Raw genomic sequence first — 20,116 nt, forward strand, 5'->3', positions numbered from 1 at the left:
TGCTAGAAATTTCTAAAATAGAAACAATAGCACTTTGGTGCCATCTTGTGGTAAAATATGAAAAGGTAAGAGGAAAGAGATTATCCACATACAGTATAATAAATCTGTGAGGTTCTGTGCATTTACAGAAAGAAGGTGGGAAAGGTGTGTATGTGTGTGTGTGTGTGCGCGCGCGCGCGCGCGCGCGCGCGCATGCATGCATGCTATTGCCTCCTTCCCTCCTTAATAAGATTTAAAGTGAAAATATTTATATTAAAATTCCGTTTCCAATATTTGCAAATTTTAAAAATGGTTAAATGATGATTTAAAATTTTGTGTTTTGTTTCCAACCATCCTTCTCACACAATTATTTTATATGTTCATGATTTTACTTTGCTGTGGGGACATCACACTTTCTAGGTTTAAATTCTCAGTGTCTACTTCTGCTTCTACCCACGGAAGCATTCACTCTATGAGAGATGGCGTGATGATCCAAGTTGTAATCTGGGAAGAAGAAAGAGGCATTTTATGTCCTGGCTCTGCCCATATCCATCTAGGGAGCGAGTGAGCTCTGCCCCTGCAGGATGGAAAGATGAGAGCTGAGTCATGGTCCAGACTAGGTAGGTCAGTCTGGCTAATCTGAGGAAGCAGATTTGCTTCTGAAGCCTAAGCTACGTGCACTTGCCCAGTCTTTAATAGAAGGTAAGCTCTACGAGGCAAGGGCTTCATTTTGTTCTCTACTGTATCCCTATCCCCTAGAACATAATTGCCACATGGTAGATATTCAACAAATACTTGTAATATGAATAAAAAATAAAGGGGATATTTTGGTACCCATCTGCCAACTCACTTGTCTTACTTCCTGCCATATTCAGAGCCATAGTGGGGGAAGAGCGATACCGTTTATTGGGCCCTGTCAAAAACTCAACTCCCCAGATATTCACATGGGTAGCTTCTGCAGTTCACACATTCAGGTTTCTCTTCAAATGTCCATCTCCTCAGAGAGACCTTTCCTGGCCTCACTTGCTAAAATAGCATTCTTTCATATCGTTCTCAACAAATTATCACCTGCTGTGTGCCAGGTACTGTTCTCAGCTCTGGATATATGATAGTGAACAAAACGGAGTCCTGCCTGCCCTCGACATTTATGATCTTGGGGAGGGAGCGGGCTTACAAAATAGACAAATACAGATCAGCAGAGGGTGAAGGAGTGTCCAACAGCAAGTGTAAAGGCTTGTCACGTTTGCAGACACAAGAAGAGTGGCCATAGAGGTGGTTAAAGTAACTTTCTTTGTTGTCTTCCACCAACAGGACGCAAGCATGTCAATGGAGTGAGGTAATAAAAGATTGATGCAGATGTTATCCCATAGTATCATGGTCCTTTCTGGACTTCTTGTTTTGACATCAAGATCAGCTGACAAACTGTTGCTGTTTTAATATGGTTCCAATATAAGTTCTTGATCTACCGGGAATTATGGAAAGTAAGCCAATGAAACGAGGTAGAACAAATCACAATACTGTTTCAGGCACCATATGCTAGGCGATATGGGTACAAATGTAAATGACAGAGTGGTGATCCTTCTTGCTGTCATGGAACTAAAGTTCTAATGGGAAAAACAGAATTAAGTGCATAATATAAACAAGGCATTGCCACATTAACAGAGGATGAGGAATGTGTATTTAGGCGGAGCGAACAGAAGCCTTAACAGAAGTGGTAACTCCAGTTTACACCTGAATGAGGAGTGGCAACCAGTGGGAAACCAGAGGGAGAACCTTCCAGCAAGGGGCATTTGGTGTGGGGTAGAGCCAGTGGAGCAGGGGGAGGAGATGAGGCTTGAGAGGAAGTAGGGAATGGAGCATGCAGAACCTTTTCAATCCCGGCAAGTTGTTCAGACTCTATCCTAAGTACCCTGAAGAGTTTTCAGGACAGAGCAACACAATGGTTCAGGCTGCATTCATGCCTTCCAGTCAGGCATGTGGATGCTAAGGAGCCCACACAAACCGTTACAGGGTGAAATCCCCCTGGCCAAGGGCAAACTCTCATCACATTCCAATTTGGACAAGGGCTACCATACAAAGTTTCTCCTCAGTGCTAAATCTTCTACTGTTGCCAACTCCTACAAAGTCCTTGAATTGAGAAAGATGCAGCCAGGCAACAACTGGCAGCCTTAAAGGAAGGAAAAACAAAGTTCGGAGGGGTGCTTCAGATGGCCCTTTGGAGGTACAAGCTCAACAGAGCTGCATAGGTGTCTAAGGAAGGGTTTCAAGCACAGAAGACAAAGAACCCAGCATTCCCCCGCTCCCAAAGGCGAGGAACCTCATTCTCCTAGTCAAAACCACTTCTACTGACACCTTTTTTATCACATATGGGGGAAGTCCTATTTAATTTTGCTTCTGTACCTATTTTTGGTAATTGAGGCCATCAAAACATGGATCTGTTGACGATGAGTTTTCTAGGGTTGCTGTAATGAAAGTAAAACAAACTGGGTGGCTTAAGTAAGAGAAATTTATTCTCATGGTTCTGGAAACTGAAGTCCGAGATCAAGGTGTGTCTGCAGGTTTTTCTCCTTCCAAGGACTGTGAGGGAGAAATCTGTTCACGCCTTTCTGCTGGCTTCTGGTGGTTGGCTGGCAAATTTTTGGTGCTCTTTGGCCTGTTAGAAGCATCACCCCATTCATCCTCCCATGGTGCTCCCCGTGTCTGTATTCACATTTCCCTTTCTTAATAAGGACACCAGCCATGTTGGATTAGGCTCCCCCCATAATGACCTTGCTTTAATTGGATGACCTCCGTAAAGACTCCCATCTCCAAATAAGGTCACATTCTGAGGTACTGGGCATTAGGACTGCAACATATCTTTTTTGGGAGGCATACAATTCAGTCTGTAACACCTTAAAATGAAAAATCAAAGTTAGATAGCATCTAAACTCTGGGCTCAAATCTAGGGCAAATAAGAGATAACCAGAAATAAAAATTTTCCATTTCATGTCTTCAGGTTGCACTTTTTGCCAAATAAAAAACAAAATTGAGTTTTTGATACTGATTAGAACTACTTTCCATAACTGCCAAATAAGAGCCGAGTAAGGGGAACTTATCAGCAACTAATGGCTAAATTTTTTTTATCCCATTGGTTACAATTCTGGACATTGTAACAAATTAGATTTCTTCCACACTTCCTCCCCTAAACATAAAAAAAAAAAAAGCCTTTTTATAGGACCAAATCTTGACAGTCCAAAGTACTTCTGCAGTTGATGAGACTTAGGAGAGCTCTCACTCGTATCTTGTTATATAAAGCATTTTTTTTTTAAAAATTAAAATTGAAGGAATAAGATTTACTAATGGGTTCTGTATGAATTTACCTTTTACTTACCATATAAAGTAAATCTTAAAAATTCCATCAGGTGGAGGTTATCTGCCACCAAATAAATAAGTGTACAAAAAACTGGGTCACCACTTCATTAGTTAAAATGAGAGTAATTAACAATAGTGAGTATTACAAAACCAGAATTGAAAGATTTAGAGAACGGGTATTCTGGCTTACTAATATTTTGAAGAAACTGAATGCTAACAATAAATACTTTTCGTTGTACTCCTCGTGGCTTGATACATCTTCATGCATTTTAAAAATTCACAATGCCGAATTAGGCCTTTTATTTGTCTGACACCCATTCCAGCAATCCATCGTCTCTAGAGTTAGGTCATATCCTTCCTACAGATTGCTCTTCTGATTGAACAAATCCCTTCCTTGAACTTAGTATGATTTTCATTCTGAATGTGGCCTCAATCCTCCACCCCCAAAACCCCACTAATTTTAGAATTCCATTAGCTTCTTTGATCGAGTGGACAGAAATCTGAAAATTCCTTATGAATCTTATTCCTTATGAAGTTTTCAAGCATAATTTTTATTTATTATCTTTAAGATTTTATTTGAGAGAGAAAGCACAAGAGCGGGGGAAGGGTCAGAGGGAGAAGCAGGCTCCCTGCTGAACAAGGAGCCTGATGTGGGACTGGATCCCAGGATGCCGGGATCATGACCTGAGTGGAAGGCAGATGCCCAACCGACTGAGCCACGCAGGTGCACTCCAAGCATAATTTAAAGGCTATTTCCACGGCATCAAAAGTAAGAACTTGCTAATTTTAATTATGTGGCCACATGTCCCTGAAGCTTTTACATGCAAATAATAGCAAACACAAACAGCACTCACTATGCCAGGCACCTTTCCAAGGGCTTTACAGATAATGACCAGTTACAGGCATTCTTATTACAAATGACAGATGAGGGAACTAAGGCACAGAGAAGTAACGTATGTAAGATTACACAGTAATGGTGGGTCTAGGATTCACACCAGGGTAGTCAGCCCGCAGACACTGTGCCGTCAATCACATGCCATACTGCCTCTCTCAAAATAACACAAGAGAATTTTTTCTGTAGTTGTATTTTATGAAAGACAAAACAAAATATAGGAATTCAAAGGTTCACTCCAGTAACCACCATACATTATGCTTTTCAACTTATTTAAAAGTTATGTTATACAGAGCTTTCAGAAACACATTTATTGTGTAGTTATACCAATTTTTTTTTCCAAATCCAAATAACAAGAACATAATACAAATTTATTTTAAATAAACCTTAGAATCAAAATTAACTTGGTAAATGAAGTCATCTATTGAAAAAGTGTTAAATCCATTTGGGGTTTCTTTCTTTGCCTCCAACTAAAGAATTAAAGTAGAAACATACTGTTTGCTGATATTTTTAAAAAGTATGTCCAAATACATATTAGTTTGGAAGTTCTTGAAAATTAATGAGCAAGCAATTTGGTTTTCTCCACTATTTAACCATTACAGAACTACAACAACTGCTAAAAAAACACTATTGGAATTCTGGACAATAGAAAGTATAAAACCAGATTGTTAGAAGAGACAACAAAATGTAAGTTAGAAAATTCATAAACATACATTTATTCAGGAAATACAATTACCAGAGTCCTGGATATTTCAGTGATCATTCCACATTATAAAATATTCACAACATATATTCTTTTAAGTCTACACCAAGTCATGCTGATGTTCTTTTCAGAGAAGACATAGCCATTTCTTCTGTTAAATGCTATACTAACCATTTAAATTGTAAACAAAGTACTTGAGCCAAACTACTTAAGTACTTGAGCAAAATAACTAAAAAATTTAGAAGAGGAAGACAATGAGTTTTTAAAACACATCTCAATTATCAAACCCCAAACCAGGCCATTATAATCTAGTATCCTATTGGATAAAGTGGCCATATGAAGACAGCACATAATTATCAATGACAGTATTTCTCATCTGCAGCTTTTAAACATGCTTTCTCAACTAATAAACATTTATTTTTGTTAAGTTTTAAAGGCAAAGAGGGCAGAAGGATGACAGACATTAAAATTGTACATTTAAACTATTGGCAGATTAAAAAAAAAGATAAAAGATAAACTGTAATTACTTCCCAAATAAGGAATGCCAAGTATCTTTTATTCCTAAAGAAATTACTAAGATAATCAATTAGTGTATTTGCAGCTACTTAACAGTAGCTATAATTTGAGTTATTCTATTCTGATACTTCCAAACAGAGTCCAGTATAATTAGAGCATTTTATAAAGGGGAAAACAAGTGGTTCTCTACCCTAGATGTCCTTTAGAACCACCTGGAAAGTTTAAAAAAATAAGTATCTGGCCCCACCCTTGGAGATTCTGAACTTACTTGGTATGGAATGGGACTCCTGCAGTACTATTTCTTAAAGCTCTGCAGGGTGTTCTAATGTGCAGCGAAGGCTGAGAATCACTGAATCCACCCGTTTTGAAATACCAAGAAAATAGATGGAAATTGGGTAGTTTATAATTTAGAAATAAAAAACTTATTTACTTATAATGTGCTTAGTTACATTCATGAATCATACATTTATTTATAAGATGACAATTCCCTTCATTCCCTCACTATACCAGGCCACTACTGTACATCTTTGCCACTGAATGACTATATTTTTCTGTGGTCAAGATTTAAAATTCTGGGATACACTGTGAAAGCTCCATTAACAAAAACAAACTACTGCTACTCATGCTCAACAGTAGCAAGCAAAACTACTGTATTTGGCTCCTTTAAGCTATCTTTATTTTAAGAATTATAAATAAGTGCCAACCCACACAACGAACAGATTGTGGATTACTGTAGAAGAAAAAAAAATAGCTTACTCAACTTACTAAGTTTCAACACCAAAAAAGATTGAACTTGGCTGAAAGTTCTGAAACAGCTGAGATACTGAACCGGGAAGCTGTAATTTATAATGAAATGCTGACACGCCCTTGAGAGCTACTACAGCTGTAGCTATACTAAATAAGGTTTTTCAGGATTTACTTACCCTGTAATGCAATACGAGCATAATAATATTACTGTTTTTATATGCACCAATAGCTCTCTTTAATATGTAAAGCTCTACAACAAATACCTCTAATAATTTTACAATTAAATTAAAATAAGTCCATAATTCTTCTATACTACTTTGGTCTCAACATTTTAAAAACATCAATTAATTTTGAAAATACACAATTTAACAACATGATCCTATCAGTACAAGCACGTTTTATAGTGGACTAAAGACACATTCAACCATGCAATCCAGTGTTCAATACCTAAAAGATAAAAAACAATGCTGATTGACTTTTATTCTGAAAATCACTGAAAACTGGAATAATCTTGTAAGACTCACAGTGCTCACAAACATGCAGAAAAAGGTATACATTTCTATTCTTCCTGAAGGAATGTTACAAAATGCCCACTTTTTACACAGGGTCAGTAATTAGGATAAATTCCTTATACATTTCAACCCATTACCTTCTTTTTAGCATCTGTCACTTAAAATTCTTAAAATCCGTACAAATTTTCCTATAAGTTGTGACTGAAAATGAACTTCAGCTCTCAATTTCCATCTTGAAAAAAGACCTCAGTCATAGTCCTACACTACTAGCTGCCTTTCAGTAAAAGAGTGACATCCAGTGGACAAATGAAAGTATCTCTCAGAATTCCCATCATCTGAATCAAAGATCAAATCTCTAAATTCAACCGTCTCAGTATGAATGAGTTCCTACTCATTTTGACTTGAGTCTGCAGATTCTTATGAATATATCACCTCGTAATTTCTATGTATCTTAAGTATATCCTTCTATCTTCTTCCTATTTAAAATCAATTATTTTAAGTTGAGCTAGTTAAGAGTGTGTAACTCTTGAGACTAGTGAGGTTAAAAGTATTACTTTTTTGTCTTTGCTTCTGCTATTTACCAGCACAAACTAACTGGCTCATCTCTAGGAATGGAAAAACCAAAATATACGAAATATATTTAAATAAAAATGAACAGCATTAAAAAAATTTGCAAAAGATGAAACCTGAACCTGTTTTTGCATTTGTAATTTATGATATATTGTTGAATATAGATATAATCAGTAATGCCAACAACCAAATTACATCCTCTTGCCTCACTGCTCAATTATGAAAGAATATATATTTTAGCAATGATTGTTTCAGTGTTTAAAAACTTTTATAAATCAGTACAAATGAATATTCATTATACATTATGTTTAAATAAAAGTAAAAAACTTCCACTCTGCTGCGTTATGATTTACCACTGATTATATATATTATGCATGTGTTCAAAGTACAAAATGCAGCAGTGGTGTTAACATTGATAGTGTAATGAACTGCTGTAGCTGAGACTGTTAATGTTTAATTTCTTGGAAACCATAAAGAAATTTTACAAGTTAAAAAAAATAGAGTAAGCAATAAAAGAATTGGAGAACTGTTATTTTTAAATAAGCAGCCAAATGAAGAAAACTTTTTTTTCTAAAAAAAGATTAAGAATGTAAAAGTACATTTTAATATTAAAAAAGCATTTTTAAAAATCTATAACAACTTTATGACAAAATCTGCATTTGAAAAAGGCCTGTAAAAACAGCAGGACAGAATTGCCCTCATCACCTTTCACTTTTTCTTGTCAGAAAAAAGTGTATGCATCTCTGGAACCATAAACAATGTTAAAGTAGGTGTTTATAAAATGGCAAGGAGGACTTCACGGGAAGTTTCTGTTTCTTTTTTACAATCATTGGCATTGCGGCCATCAGTAGGTCACAAGTAAAACTTTCCTAGCTAAAAGCAAAATGGAATATAAAGTTTTGAATTGCATTAGGTCTGTTGCCTGCGTTTCGCTGATCTCATTTTTTCAAAGCGTGACTCCATTTCTTCTAGGACCTTGGGTGTGTATCGTACTACTAATTTAACCTTTCCCTGAGCTGCTTTCAGCAGTTCTACAGCTTTTTCATGATGTTCTCCTTCAACGCTCTAGGAAAAAAAAATAGACATGAACACAAACACAATTAATATTCAGGTTTTGTTAGGTAACTCAAAATACAAAAATGTTTAAAATACATATAAGTAAAAAAGTTTTAATGTTGTATCATCACAACACTACAAACCTATGAGATAATCTGGCTTTGTCATTTTAATCAGTGTGAAATTCTCTGCTAAATCATATTCTGTTTATAGTCCAGGAACTGATTTTTAAGTTCCAAATAATTACTCCAAATACCAATCAATTTGCCCTATTATTTCACTAAGTCAGAAGTAAATTAAGCAACTGCTATTCTGTAAGACTAAAATGAGGGCAGACTTCTAATTTAAGGTACTTCCTTAACTACTAGAGAGCTTAATTACTTCATAAAAATCACACTAGGCATTGCTAATTTACAATGGAAAAGAAGCAAAACACACTTAAAATGCCTTAAAAAGTATCACTGTCCTAAAGAGTACTGCCCAGGATTCCCCCAAGGGATTTATTTTTTTAAATAAATTATTTATTTTTATTAACACATAATGTATTATTTGTTTCAAGGGTACAGGTCATCAGTCTTACACAATTCACAGCGGTCATCGTAGCACATACCCTCCCCAAGGGATTTCTAAACTACAGAGCTTCTTTGGTTCCCCCGCACGCAATCTTGTTTCTATAACTCAAATACACCCCCAAGTGGTTACAAGGCATTACTACAAATACAAATAAAATTCATCCATACCACTCCATTAACAGAAAGGAGTTGATCTCCTCGCTTGAGGCCCCCATGTCTATCAGCAATTCCACCTGGAATTATTCGAGATATATAGATCGGAGAATTTTGTTCTTTGCCTCCCATAATATTGAATCCAAGGCCTTCTTCTGTTTTTGGTAGCTCAACAACTCGAGGATGAGAATGTCCTTCGCTGGCAGCAAATGCAGCCACAGTAGCCTCAAAGAAAATTTTACATATTTAAAAATGTGATCTTTATTGTTTCAGTTCTTTTGTCTCTTTTTAATTTTTTTTATTTTTTAAAGATTTTATTTATTTATTTGAAAGGGAGACGGAGCAGGGGGAGTGTGAGAGGGAGAAGCAGGCTCCCTGCTGAGCAGGGAACCCGATGCGGGGCCATCCCAGGACCCTGGGATCATGACCTCAGCTGAAGGCAGACGCTCAACCGACTGAGCCACCCAGGTGCCCCTTTTTGTCTCTTTTTTAAAACTACTTTACTTTTGATGTCTGCATGCTCACAAATTCACTGGCAGTTAGGAGGAGAAGGTAAAAGTGAGTGCATGGGGTTTTAGAGATGATGACTAGAAAACATACCCTGGGTCCATGTAGGAGGTATTAAGATTGGTTAGGTCACTCAGGCCACCCAGTGTCCAGAACTTCTGTGCAGCAACAGGCAAGCAGGCTTGCCTGGCAGATGAGCACTGGTGCACATTGAAGAGAAAACTCCTCCCCCAGCATATCAGCAGCCCTAAGCTTTGGGCTGAATAGCCTGGCTCCTTTAGGAGCTTTTGTACAAGACACAACCTACCTACATAATAACCTGTAAGGAGGTAAGTGTTCTTATGCAGTCATTTGGGCTGCTGTACTATCTCTGTACTATATACTAAATAGCTAATTAAAGAAATAATTCAATATTGAGAAAAAGATGGGTACATATAACCGTGAAATTTTTTTGTTGCTTTAGTTAACCACCCAGTTAATACTAAAATCCCACAGAAGATGAAACAGAGTCACATCTTCTTTAAAACTTTCAAATTTAGACTAATCTACACTAATTCTAATGCAAAGCTGAGATTTTTGGTTTCATTCTGCTTTGATTTTATTTATTTATTTGACAGACACAGCGAGAGAGGGAACACAAGCAGGGGGAGTGGCAGAGGGAGAAGCAGGTCTCCTGCGCAGCAGGGAGCCCGATGGCAGGGCTTGATCCCAGGACCCCGGGATCATAACCTGAGCCAAAGGCAGACACCTAACGACTGAACCACTCAGGCGCCCCGATTTCGTTCTGCTTTTAAAGGTAATGAAATAATCTGGTACCATTTTTCATGATAGATCAGGGTCCCATGAGCAAAAATGGGAAGGAGGAGGAAATCAAGATTTGTTGACTACCACCAGGTTCCAAGGTCTGAAAGAAGCCGTTTTACAGATAATAAAACTAAGGCCCAGAAATTCAGTAAGCCATGAAGGTCATAAAATTAAGGAATTTCAAGCCAAGTTTCTATACTTTTATAGCAAATGGTAGATATTTGTTAGGCTTATTTTGAAAACTAACAGAGTATGTTTCAAGCCACACTAAACTGTCTCAAATACAGAGACATTTTTTTACACTCTTCCAAACTATACCCATATGTTTAAGTGTTTATATTCAACAGAGAATCCAATATTTCCTTTTATGGGCCAGTAACTAACAAGGCAAATTTATCTGCTAATGGCTAAGTCTAGTATAACTCACCTAATGCTGATATTAATTTAACAAAACATGATAGACATTGAGGTCAATGCTGGAAATATCGGAGGAAATCACTGGCACAGAAAAGCACATAAAATCTGCCACATGCAGCTCTGAAGAGGTAACCTACTAACAACATTTACCCGTATTTGCAGAGTTAAGGTAAAGGAGAAAAGCAAAGAGCAACCTGGGGGAATACCCAGTTCTACCATTTGCTGTTTGTGTGGTTTGAGAAAAATAACCTAATCTAATGTTTCCTCACCAATAAAATCAGAATAATATATACCTCAGAGTTTTGATGAAAATGTATGTAATTGGTGATATAATATGTATATTATATATAACTATGTATTACATGTGTATTATTATATTTGTACAAGTGTATTTTTAATGCATTATCTAAACTGTATGATAAAGTATTTCTTGTAAAGCCAATAAAAAATGTCTTGTCTCTGTATTTGAGACAGTTTAGTGTGGCTTGAAAGATACTCTATGTTAGTTTTCAAAATAAGCCTATCAAATATCTAATAATTACCTAGTTTAAACCTCTCGTTTATGACGAATTCTCTCTCTTTTACTAAATAAAAAACTAAAACAACTACCTTTGCAGTTGCATTAGCTCTCACTTCAGGACTGCTACTGATGTCCACAGTCTCGTAGACATGTTCATATACCTGTAAAACCCAAAGTTATCATCATGATTTAAAATCTCAGAATATACCATGTTTGAGTTCTAAGTCAAGTTAATGAAAGCGTTCAAGTTTTAGGCAGTTATGCCATCTCGGTAAAATGTTTTTCTATTAAAAATTCCAAAAAATGAACAGGTACAAAATTCCAGTTATAAAATGAATATGGACATGAAAAGTATAGCATAGGGAATATAATCTTAGTACTGTAATAACATGTCTGGTGATAGATGGGGACTACACTTATTGTGGTGAACACTGAATAATGAACAGAATTGTTGAATCAATATGTTGTACACCTGAAATTCATATAACATTGCATGTAAATTATACTTCAATAAAAAATTCTCTTCAAAAAATGAGATGGATAGGTTCTAATATTTTACTAAAGTTTGTTTTCTTAAAAACTTCTGAACCCAAATTTCAGAGTATTATCTTACACCTAACTAACTCAAGCTTTTGGTAAATTTAATCCCATTTACTTACCTCTCTTACAGCATTGCAGAATTCACTTTGAAGGACTCTTTGTAAAGCCTGAAGTTTCTGGGGTGGTACCTCTCCACTCCTTTGCAGTTTTTCCAACAACTCAATTGCTCTACAAATATCTAGAGTTAAACAAACATACACTGATAAATAATTTTCTCTGAAGATTCTTTAAATGCCTGTAACAGGATTCAATCCTCAAGGATTAACCAGAAAAATGTAAAATATGGAGAAAAAAAGCATAAGAGCGCGAACTTGTGTGTTTGGTGGGGGGGGATGTGACTACACATAAGAGGGAGGGAATGCAAAATCTGAGAATGCTAAATTTTTATGTAATTAGGAACCTAATGTTGCACACATACGAGATCTGGAAAACAGTATCTTTGAAAGATGGAGGAAAACTGAAAATAAAATACTAAATGTCACAGGAAAGGACAGAGATTCAAATGTGACAGACACATGAACATTGTATTGCTTCAAAACGCTGAGAGTTCTTTCTGGAACTAGTTAGTCAATAAAAATTTATCTATCATTATTAGTAATCAAAGCACAGTGCAAAGACTGTGTGCTAGTGAAATCCCTGTTCACTGCCCAAAGAAAACCACAATTTATATGTGAATATGAACCATTCAATAACAGATACAGTTAGTGGCAGGGACACAGTTAAAACAATGGTATAAAGAAATAAATTAACTGTAGCCTTTCAGCTCATAATCATTAACACAGTCTTTTAATTAATACAACCTCAATCAAATACATATGTTTACAAAATAGAAAAATAAAAAGTTTTGTCAATCTGGCCTCAATATTAGCTGTGTGATCTCTGGCAAGTTACTTAACGTGTGCCCCAGTGTCTCCGCTGTAAAATGGAAATAACAGTACCTTCTTTATAAGAATTACTTGACAACTAAACCAAAAAATGCATGTCTGACATGTAGCGAGCATAAATGTTATGTTACCTGGATGTTAATTAATCATAAGAAATATTAAGGGGCTGTACACATTTATACAAATATATTAAGCATGTTAGGAAATTCTCATTGGGAAGTGTGAGAGTGTTTTATGAATTAAGAAATTTTATAAGATTCAGAGTCAGGTTGGGGAGCCTGGGTGGCTCAGTCGGTTAAGCATCTCCCTTACGCTCAGGTCATGTTCTCTGGGTCCTGGGATGAGCCTTGAGTCAGGCTCCGCACTCAGTGGGGAGTCTGCTTCTCCCTTTCTCTTTGTCCCACCCCCTCCAACACTCGCCCCTGCCCTGTGCTCCCCCCTCTCTCAACTAAATAAATAAAATCTTTATATTAAAAAAAAAAAAGACTCAGAGTCATGTTTAAAACACTGTTAGTAACTGCCTCTATTTTTTTTTTTCTTAACTGTTTTTGTACCCCAGGGGGCTAGAGTACCTATTACTTTATTATTCTCTGCCTCCTTTTAAAAGGAAAAAGCTCTAAAATTTGTTTTATACCCACAAGTCTGGAACTTTACAGAATTAATATGGTCTTCTTTGTGTATGCAACTGCAAAACTAGGAATAAATGTAGTGAAAAAAGAAGTAGATTTTTCAATTTCAGGTAATAAAAGCTTAAACTGATGTTAATCAAATGCAATGGATCAGACTTTCCCCATTCTGATAACCCGTCACTAGGATGACTGGTGAATGGGGACTGTTGGTTCCTGGATTATTTTAATTTACAAAGTTATGATATGTAAACTATACAAATATTTCAAATTAACAAAAAATTGAAACTCTTTACTGAACCTAAGCTGTACCTAATACGTGCTCAAATGTATTCCACTGAATCATGTTTTGATTATTTAGAAGACACTCAGGATCTTGATCATATGCACAATTTTATATTGTAGGACTGCTGGGAGTGTTTGTTAATAGAGTTTGTTAAACCGAATTCTAAAGAAACAGCTGAGGTAATCTTTCTTATCCTGCTAAATGGCAACCACTAGTAATTCATCCTACTAAGCTGCTGAGCATTCTATTATAGAACTGAAAAGAACTCTGAAAAAGCAAAAAAGCCATGACTACCAAAACTAAATGCCAGAGGTAAAGTTTCACACTTTGTGCTGCACTTAAAAATACAAAAGACCACCAACATGTTAGAATCCTACAACTGGCTTTCAAAGAAAAACACCTACTCCTGTTAACAAAGAACAGATCTGTTCCCATCTACAAAGCACAGTGCCATTGTGCTCAGGAGGAATATGTCACAGTGTTAGGCCTAACTTAGTAAGTCTTCCCAGGGTAACTACTCCTCTGTCAAAAATGATGCTTTAATTAATGGTCTGGTGGGCAGGAGGGAAACAATATCATTTATAAAGAGACTTACAAATAGTGAACACCATAAGGAATAAATAATGTTAAGTGAGCATTTGTGTGAAGGTATGAGGAAAGAGGTTTCTCTAAATACAATAATTCCAAAAATATATTTCTTCTTGGGGCAGAAGTTAATATTCAGGCTGTAACCGCAAATGTTAATATTTGCAAGATATTTACAACAGCCACTCTCTATTTCGTTTATTACTAGTACTCAAAAAGTTCAGTTTGTTTTTGATTTACCAAAAACTTCTAATACTGGTGTGTCAAAAGCATGCTTGAAATAAAGGTTTGGGGAAGGAAAGTGTGGAATGCTGAGGACCCTGACAGGAGCATAGCCATATATTTTCACTGGCTCTTCCGTATCCAATTACTCAGCAGAACAGATTTTACTCTCCTTGACAGTCTGCTCTAGAAAGCAAGCAACCAGCCAGTTACCAGTTTTAAGGTTTGTAAAGAGAGAATAAGACTATACGTTCAATATTTTACACCTACCACTATTCCAACTAGTTATGTAACCTTCTTCCCAAGACCAAATCAGCAGGATCATTTTTAAAGGACCTTCTCTGTACGTGGGAGGGGCACCTAGGCCAGGAAATAGCCCAAAACAAACACAAGTGAGGTTGTGGTGAAAATAATGACGGAGTTCGTACGTAAATAAGGATTTTGTGGTAAATGCGCTGTGTGTCCTGGGTGTCCGCGATGTGTGAGTGAAGGCGGGCACACCGGATTTGTGCGTGCATAAATAAGGGCAGTGAGTGCAGTCGGTCCGAACTGGGCGTGTGATGTTCGTTTCTGGGGTTGACACGTCTCCGGACGACGCGACTGCTGTGCGCACCAAAGGAGCGCTTAGGCGGCGTGTGTCTGCGAACGCGGACAGGTGGTGTTTAGCTGCGCTGTGTCCCGGCACAGTCCATGTGAACAGGGCAGGGGTCTGAGTATCAGTCAAGGGACCACAGGCACCCTCCGAGGGGCCAGGCACAGCGACTTCGGCGCGAGGGACAGCCTGGATCCGGTCTCGGAGCCTGGGTCGCCCCTCCTCCCCTCCGGCAATACGGCATTCCTTCACCCCCTCCGCCCACCTCGGTCTGGGTCTCGGCCTCGGCCGCACTCACCCCTCTCCAGCCGCACAGGTTCTCCCAGCGCCGCCATCTTCTCCCTTTGCCTGCAGACCCACAGGAAATGACGACATAGGGTGCGGTGGAGGGGCGGGGCTTAGCGGGAGCTGGAAGGGCGACAGATTGACAGCATCGCGAGAGTAGGAGCGGTGGCTCTGAGGGTAGTGGAGGCTAACCGGGAGCGGGCATCTTGGCCTTGGTTTTGCGCAGAACATTCAGCGGTTCCGAGGTTAGCGGATCCCCGGTCTCCGAAGGTGAAGAAGCACCTTTCCTGACTCTTGCTCCCTAACTCAGACTCAAGCCTTGTCCCGCCCGCTTGGAACTTTTGGCTCCAAGTGGAAGTCTGGATTCTTGTCTTGGCTTGACCATTAATGGCTCTATGAGTCTGGACTTCTTACTTAATCTCCCTTGGCCTCAGTTTTCCTGTTTGTGCGATGAAAGGTGCTATCCCCAAGCTCTTTTCCACTCTTAAACTTTGGGGTTCGGTGACACTGTGTAACGGGATAAATTCTCCTTTTGTGGCAGCATCGCTTTAATTTTAAAAATCAAGGCACGAGTCTTCCCTGCAAATCTGTTTGAGAGTAAGGATGGAAAGTACAAAAAAGCATGAAACACCTGGGTGAGCAAGAGGACAAGGCACTTTGGTGCACAAAGGAACCATTTTAAAAAGCTGATCCAAAATCTTCTGTAAATGAAATATGAAGCAAATTTTCTTAATGCATTACAGATTCTTAGGGCCACTTCTGAAAATTCACGAACCAAGAAAAAATTTAGTATTTAATTTAAATGGAATATTAATTTGCCCAGTATTTAGATCTCACTGACATTTAATCATTTAAGACATGTCTCTGCTGTTAACTGTGTTAGGTTTGTTCTTTCTTTTCTTTTCTTTTTTTTTTTTTAAGATTTTATTTATCTATTTGACACAGAGAGAGAGAGAGTACAAGCAGGGGGAGCAGCCAGAGGGAGAGGGAGAAGCATAACAAGGAGCCCCGTGCGCGACTCTATCCCAGGACCCTGGTATTATGACCTGAGCCAAAGGCAGACACGCCCAACCGACTGAGCCACCCAGGCACCCCAGGTGCTTTCAAATACAAGTTTTCAACACTTCATGATAGGATTGTTGTAACAACTTCCTGGTTGTCTCCAGCCCACTCTTTCCATTCAAGTATAATATTTTCTAATGCATCATGAATGTTATCATTACACTCTTTTCCCCTTGAACCCTGATTTCATCATCAAGGGTTTCTGTTCAGAAACTTTGAATGGTACCCCCCCCATTTCCTATTTCTAAAGACTTGCATACTCTGACCTTTAAGTTATCCATCTAATCTCATTTCTCATTATCCCTCAAGTGCAACCACCCCTCCAGTTGGGGTGATATATTCAAAACCATGTTTATTCTTGCTTCCAAGTCTTCACTTATGTTGTTCTCATATAGAATGCCCTTGTTCATCTCCTCCAGTTCTCCAAACCATATACACCTTCCAAATGAACCCATCCTCCCTGTCTGCTTGAAGAAACACCACTTCTACTAGGCTTCCCTCTCTTCGAAGTGTTCTTCCTTGGTCCCTGATAGTCCTTATACTATGCAATAGCACTTGTGTGCTTATCTTTTACTCATTGTTGTGCCACAAATATTTTCAAGAAATGTTTGCTAAATGTCTAGTGTCTACCAGGTGTCTTGCTAGGCACTGAGAATGTCCCATGGAAAAAGACAAATGCAGACATTGCCCTTATTTCTTCAAATATTTTCGTTTCCTCCATCCTCCAGCTCCTCTCCTTTGATGACCCCACTTTCATGTACATTCCATTGTCTGACACTGTCTTACAGCTCACTAGTACTCTATTCATTTTGTTTTTTTAAACTTTTCTCTGTTTCCTTTTTTTGACATTTAATATTCTCTTAATCCCAATGGTTCATTTTTTGTCTCAGAGGTTATCATTTTTATCTGTAGCAGTTTAGATTTAAGGGTGTGTGTGTGTGTTTCTACATTTCCCATGTCCTTACTTACCATGCCCAATCTTTCCCACAGCTTCTTGAACATATAGAATGCAATTGTAATGACAATTTTAATGTTTTTATTTTAATTTTATAATCTGTGCTATTTCTGGTACTGTTTCTATAAACTGATTTTTCTGTTCATTACACTCATAATTTCCTGTTTCTTGCATGACCAGTGAGATATATATGAATGTATAATGCCAGGCATTGTGGAATTTACTTTTTGGGTGCTGGATATTTTTGTATCACTATGAATATTTGAGATTTGTTTTGAAATGCAGATAGGATACTTGAAAACAGTTTTGTCCTTTGAGGCTTGATTTTAAGCTTTGTTAGGTGGAACCAGTTCAGCCTTTTGTGTAGGGCTAATGATGTCCCACTATTGAGTCAATACCCTTCTAAGTTCTTTACCCCATGCCCCGTGAATTATGTGATTCTATTTTGACTGGCAGGAACAGGAACAATTCTCAGTAACTGGGACTGGGGATTATTTGCTCCTTTTGAGTGATCCTTTCCTTGTCCTTGGTAATTTCTTTTTTTTTTTTTTTAAGGATTTATTTATTTGAGAGGCAGAGAGAGTGCAAGAGTGGGAGGAGGGAGAGGGAGAGGGGAGCAGACTACCTGCTGAGTTGGGAGCCTGATGACTGATGACACAGGGCTCAATTTCATGACCCTGAGATCATGACCTGAGCTGAAACAAGAGTTGGATGGTCAACCGGCTGAGCCACCCAGGCACCCCATCCTTGGTAATTTCTTAACATACATAATCATCATAAAATTTCAGAATTCCGGGGATAAGTAGAAAATCCTAAAAGTTTTCAGAGAAAATAAAAAGATTGAAAAGTCATATTCTAAGAATTGGGAATCAGGCCAGTTACAGATCACTAATTATTTAAGCATAGGAAACGAAGAAAAAAAATTTAGGAGCTACTGAGCAGGGAAAATGAGTCAATTAACCATTTGTATTCAATGCACAAAATAAAAGAATCGATTTTAGTATAAGGAGGGATCCCCTAAAATCCCACTCTGTAATTCACAATTCCCTGACTACTGGAGGTGAGAGAGACTAGAGTCCGGCTCCTTCACTTTCCAGAAGAGAGGACTGATTGCTGTCCTGTGTCCCAAAGGAGGCAACTGTGCGCACAAATGAGGCAGAGCTGTTTTGAGTTTTATGCCACTGTCAGGTGATTGACTCATTAGGTTATTAGGACTTACTTCCGAATCAAGAAGTTGCTCTTCCTGTGGAAGAGCTCCTCTTTACCTGTTTCTTCCTCATACTATTTTCTGCCTCAGAGATGGAAAGGAAAACTCAGACTTAGAATAGGAACTCTGAGTGAAGATAAATCCCAGTGAAAGCTAAATTATGCAAATTTTGTCTTCATACGAGGAATTGAAGTCCTAAGGAGGCTGCCAGGTTATGAAAGCTTTCCTAACCCAAGACCTTGCAAATACAATGTACTAAGACAGCATCAAGTCAGAGAAGGAGGGAGTAGGTGGAGGAAATTGGGAGTAGGAGACTGTCTAGAGACGGAAAATGGAACATGGAAAGTAACCTGAGGAAGCCAGACACACCAAGTGGAATGGTTTGCTATTATTTTCACATTTTATTGTTTTATTGCCAGTTGAACTATGCACAGATAAGCACTACTGTACACGATAGATACGGAAAAACAGTTATGTCTTAGTACAGAGTACAATACCGCTCTTAAGTGAAGGGTTCTATCAGGACAACGAAAGTCCCATTTTCTTTCTTTTCTAACAGAGTTCCTGTAATATACTACTCCTCAGTAAGTAAAATTTTAGATAAGTGGCTTCCTTTATTTGAAGTGAATGATGTTGTCAAATGTGAAATAGCCTACATGTTTAAATAAACTAAACAATATATAAAAACACTAGTCTCATCAATTCAACACAACCATATGGGGAAAACTCTTCAAGAACACCTGTTGAAAAATTTTCTTGATCAAAGATCTCAGATGAGAACATAAAACCCCATCTTGGAGTACCAGGGATTGAAAGCAAAACCCTACTTGTTGTTAGGATGAGCTGCAGATTATATTAAAGTGTAAGGGTTTACTTTTTTAATGTCAACTGTCTCATCATCACTCTACAGTACATGTAAAGGCACAGATTGATGTATTTTTCTGGCATCTTTCTGACGCACCCTTGCCCTAAATAAATCTGTTTGCCAGGATCTTGTCGCTTAAATTAGCCATCTCAAACTCTTGGTCCTGCCAACACAGGCGATTGTGCCAATGTTCTCAGCATTTACTGGCACACGAGCTGTTGCCTTTTCTTTGGCTTTCTGTGTGTACCTGGGGCCATCATCCTTCCTTCACAAGACAGCAGTCTGGCTTATGTATCCCTGAGACAGACCTCAGGATTGTTTGGACTCATTCTGGTTCTCTCCAGGGTGTGCATCCTGCATGATATATTTTCAGCCACATAATATATTGTTCAGAATTTGTCATGCACATACTTGCAGATTGGCAGAGCCACCTGCCAGAGATGAGAACCTTTTAAGTTGTTGTCAAACGTCATAAAATGTGTTCCATGATTAATTTTGTGGGCACAGATTGGGTTTTGCACAGAGTCCAAAATTTGGGATATGTCACAGTGACTAAATGGCACCGGCATGCTGAATGAATTTGGAATTTGTTTTGTCAAGTGTGGGAGCAGGCACACAGATGGGCTTTGATCCAGTGGTGCTGCTTGG

General features: G+C 38.1%; 1 protein-coding gene across 2 annotated transcripts; it reads right to left on the reverse strand.

Moving 5' to 3' along the window:
- Positions 1–4,399: 4,399 nt before the first annotated feature.
- LIN7C (lin-7 homolog C, crumbs cell polarity complex component) lies at positions 4,400–15,502 on the reverse strand. 2 transcript variants are annotated; one of them, XM_027579944.1, is made up of 5 exons: positions 15,393–15,502; positions 11,959–12,077; positions 11,389–11,460; positions 9,067–9,276; positions 4,400–8,335 (listed from the first exon to the last, which is right to left on the reverse strand). In XM_027579944.1, the coding sequence occupies exons 1-5, from the start codon at positions 15,427–15,429 to the stop codon at positions 8,180–8,182; spliced, it is 594 nt and encodes a 197-aa protein (XP_027435745.1). In that variant the 5' UTR covers positions 15,430–15,502; the 3' UTR covers positions 4,400–8,179. The 2 variants fall into 2 exon arrangements, with proteins under 2 accessions (XP_027435745.1, XP_027435746.1); XM_027579945.1 differs by lacking the exon at positions 11,389–11,460.
- Between the last annotated feature and the right edge of the window lie 4,614 nt (positions 15,503–20,116).

The sequence above is a fragment of the Zalophus californianus genome, chromosome 11 (genome assembly GCF_009762305.2).
Source record: "Zalophus californianus isolate mZalCal1 chromosome 11, mZalCal1.pri.v2, whole genome shotgun sequence".
NCBI lineage: Eukaryota > Metazoa > Chordata > Mammalia > Carnivora > Otariidae > Zalophus > Zalophus californianus.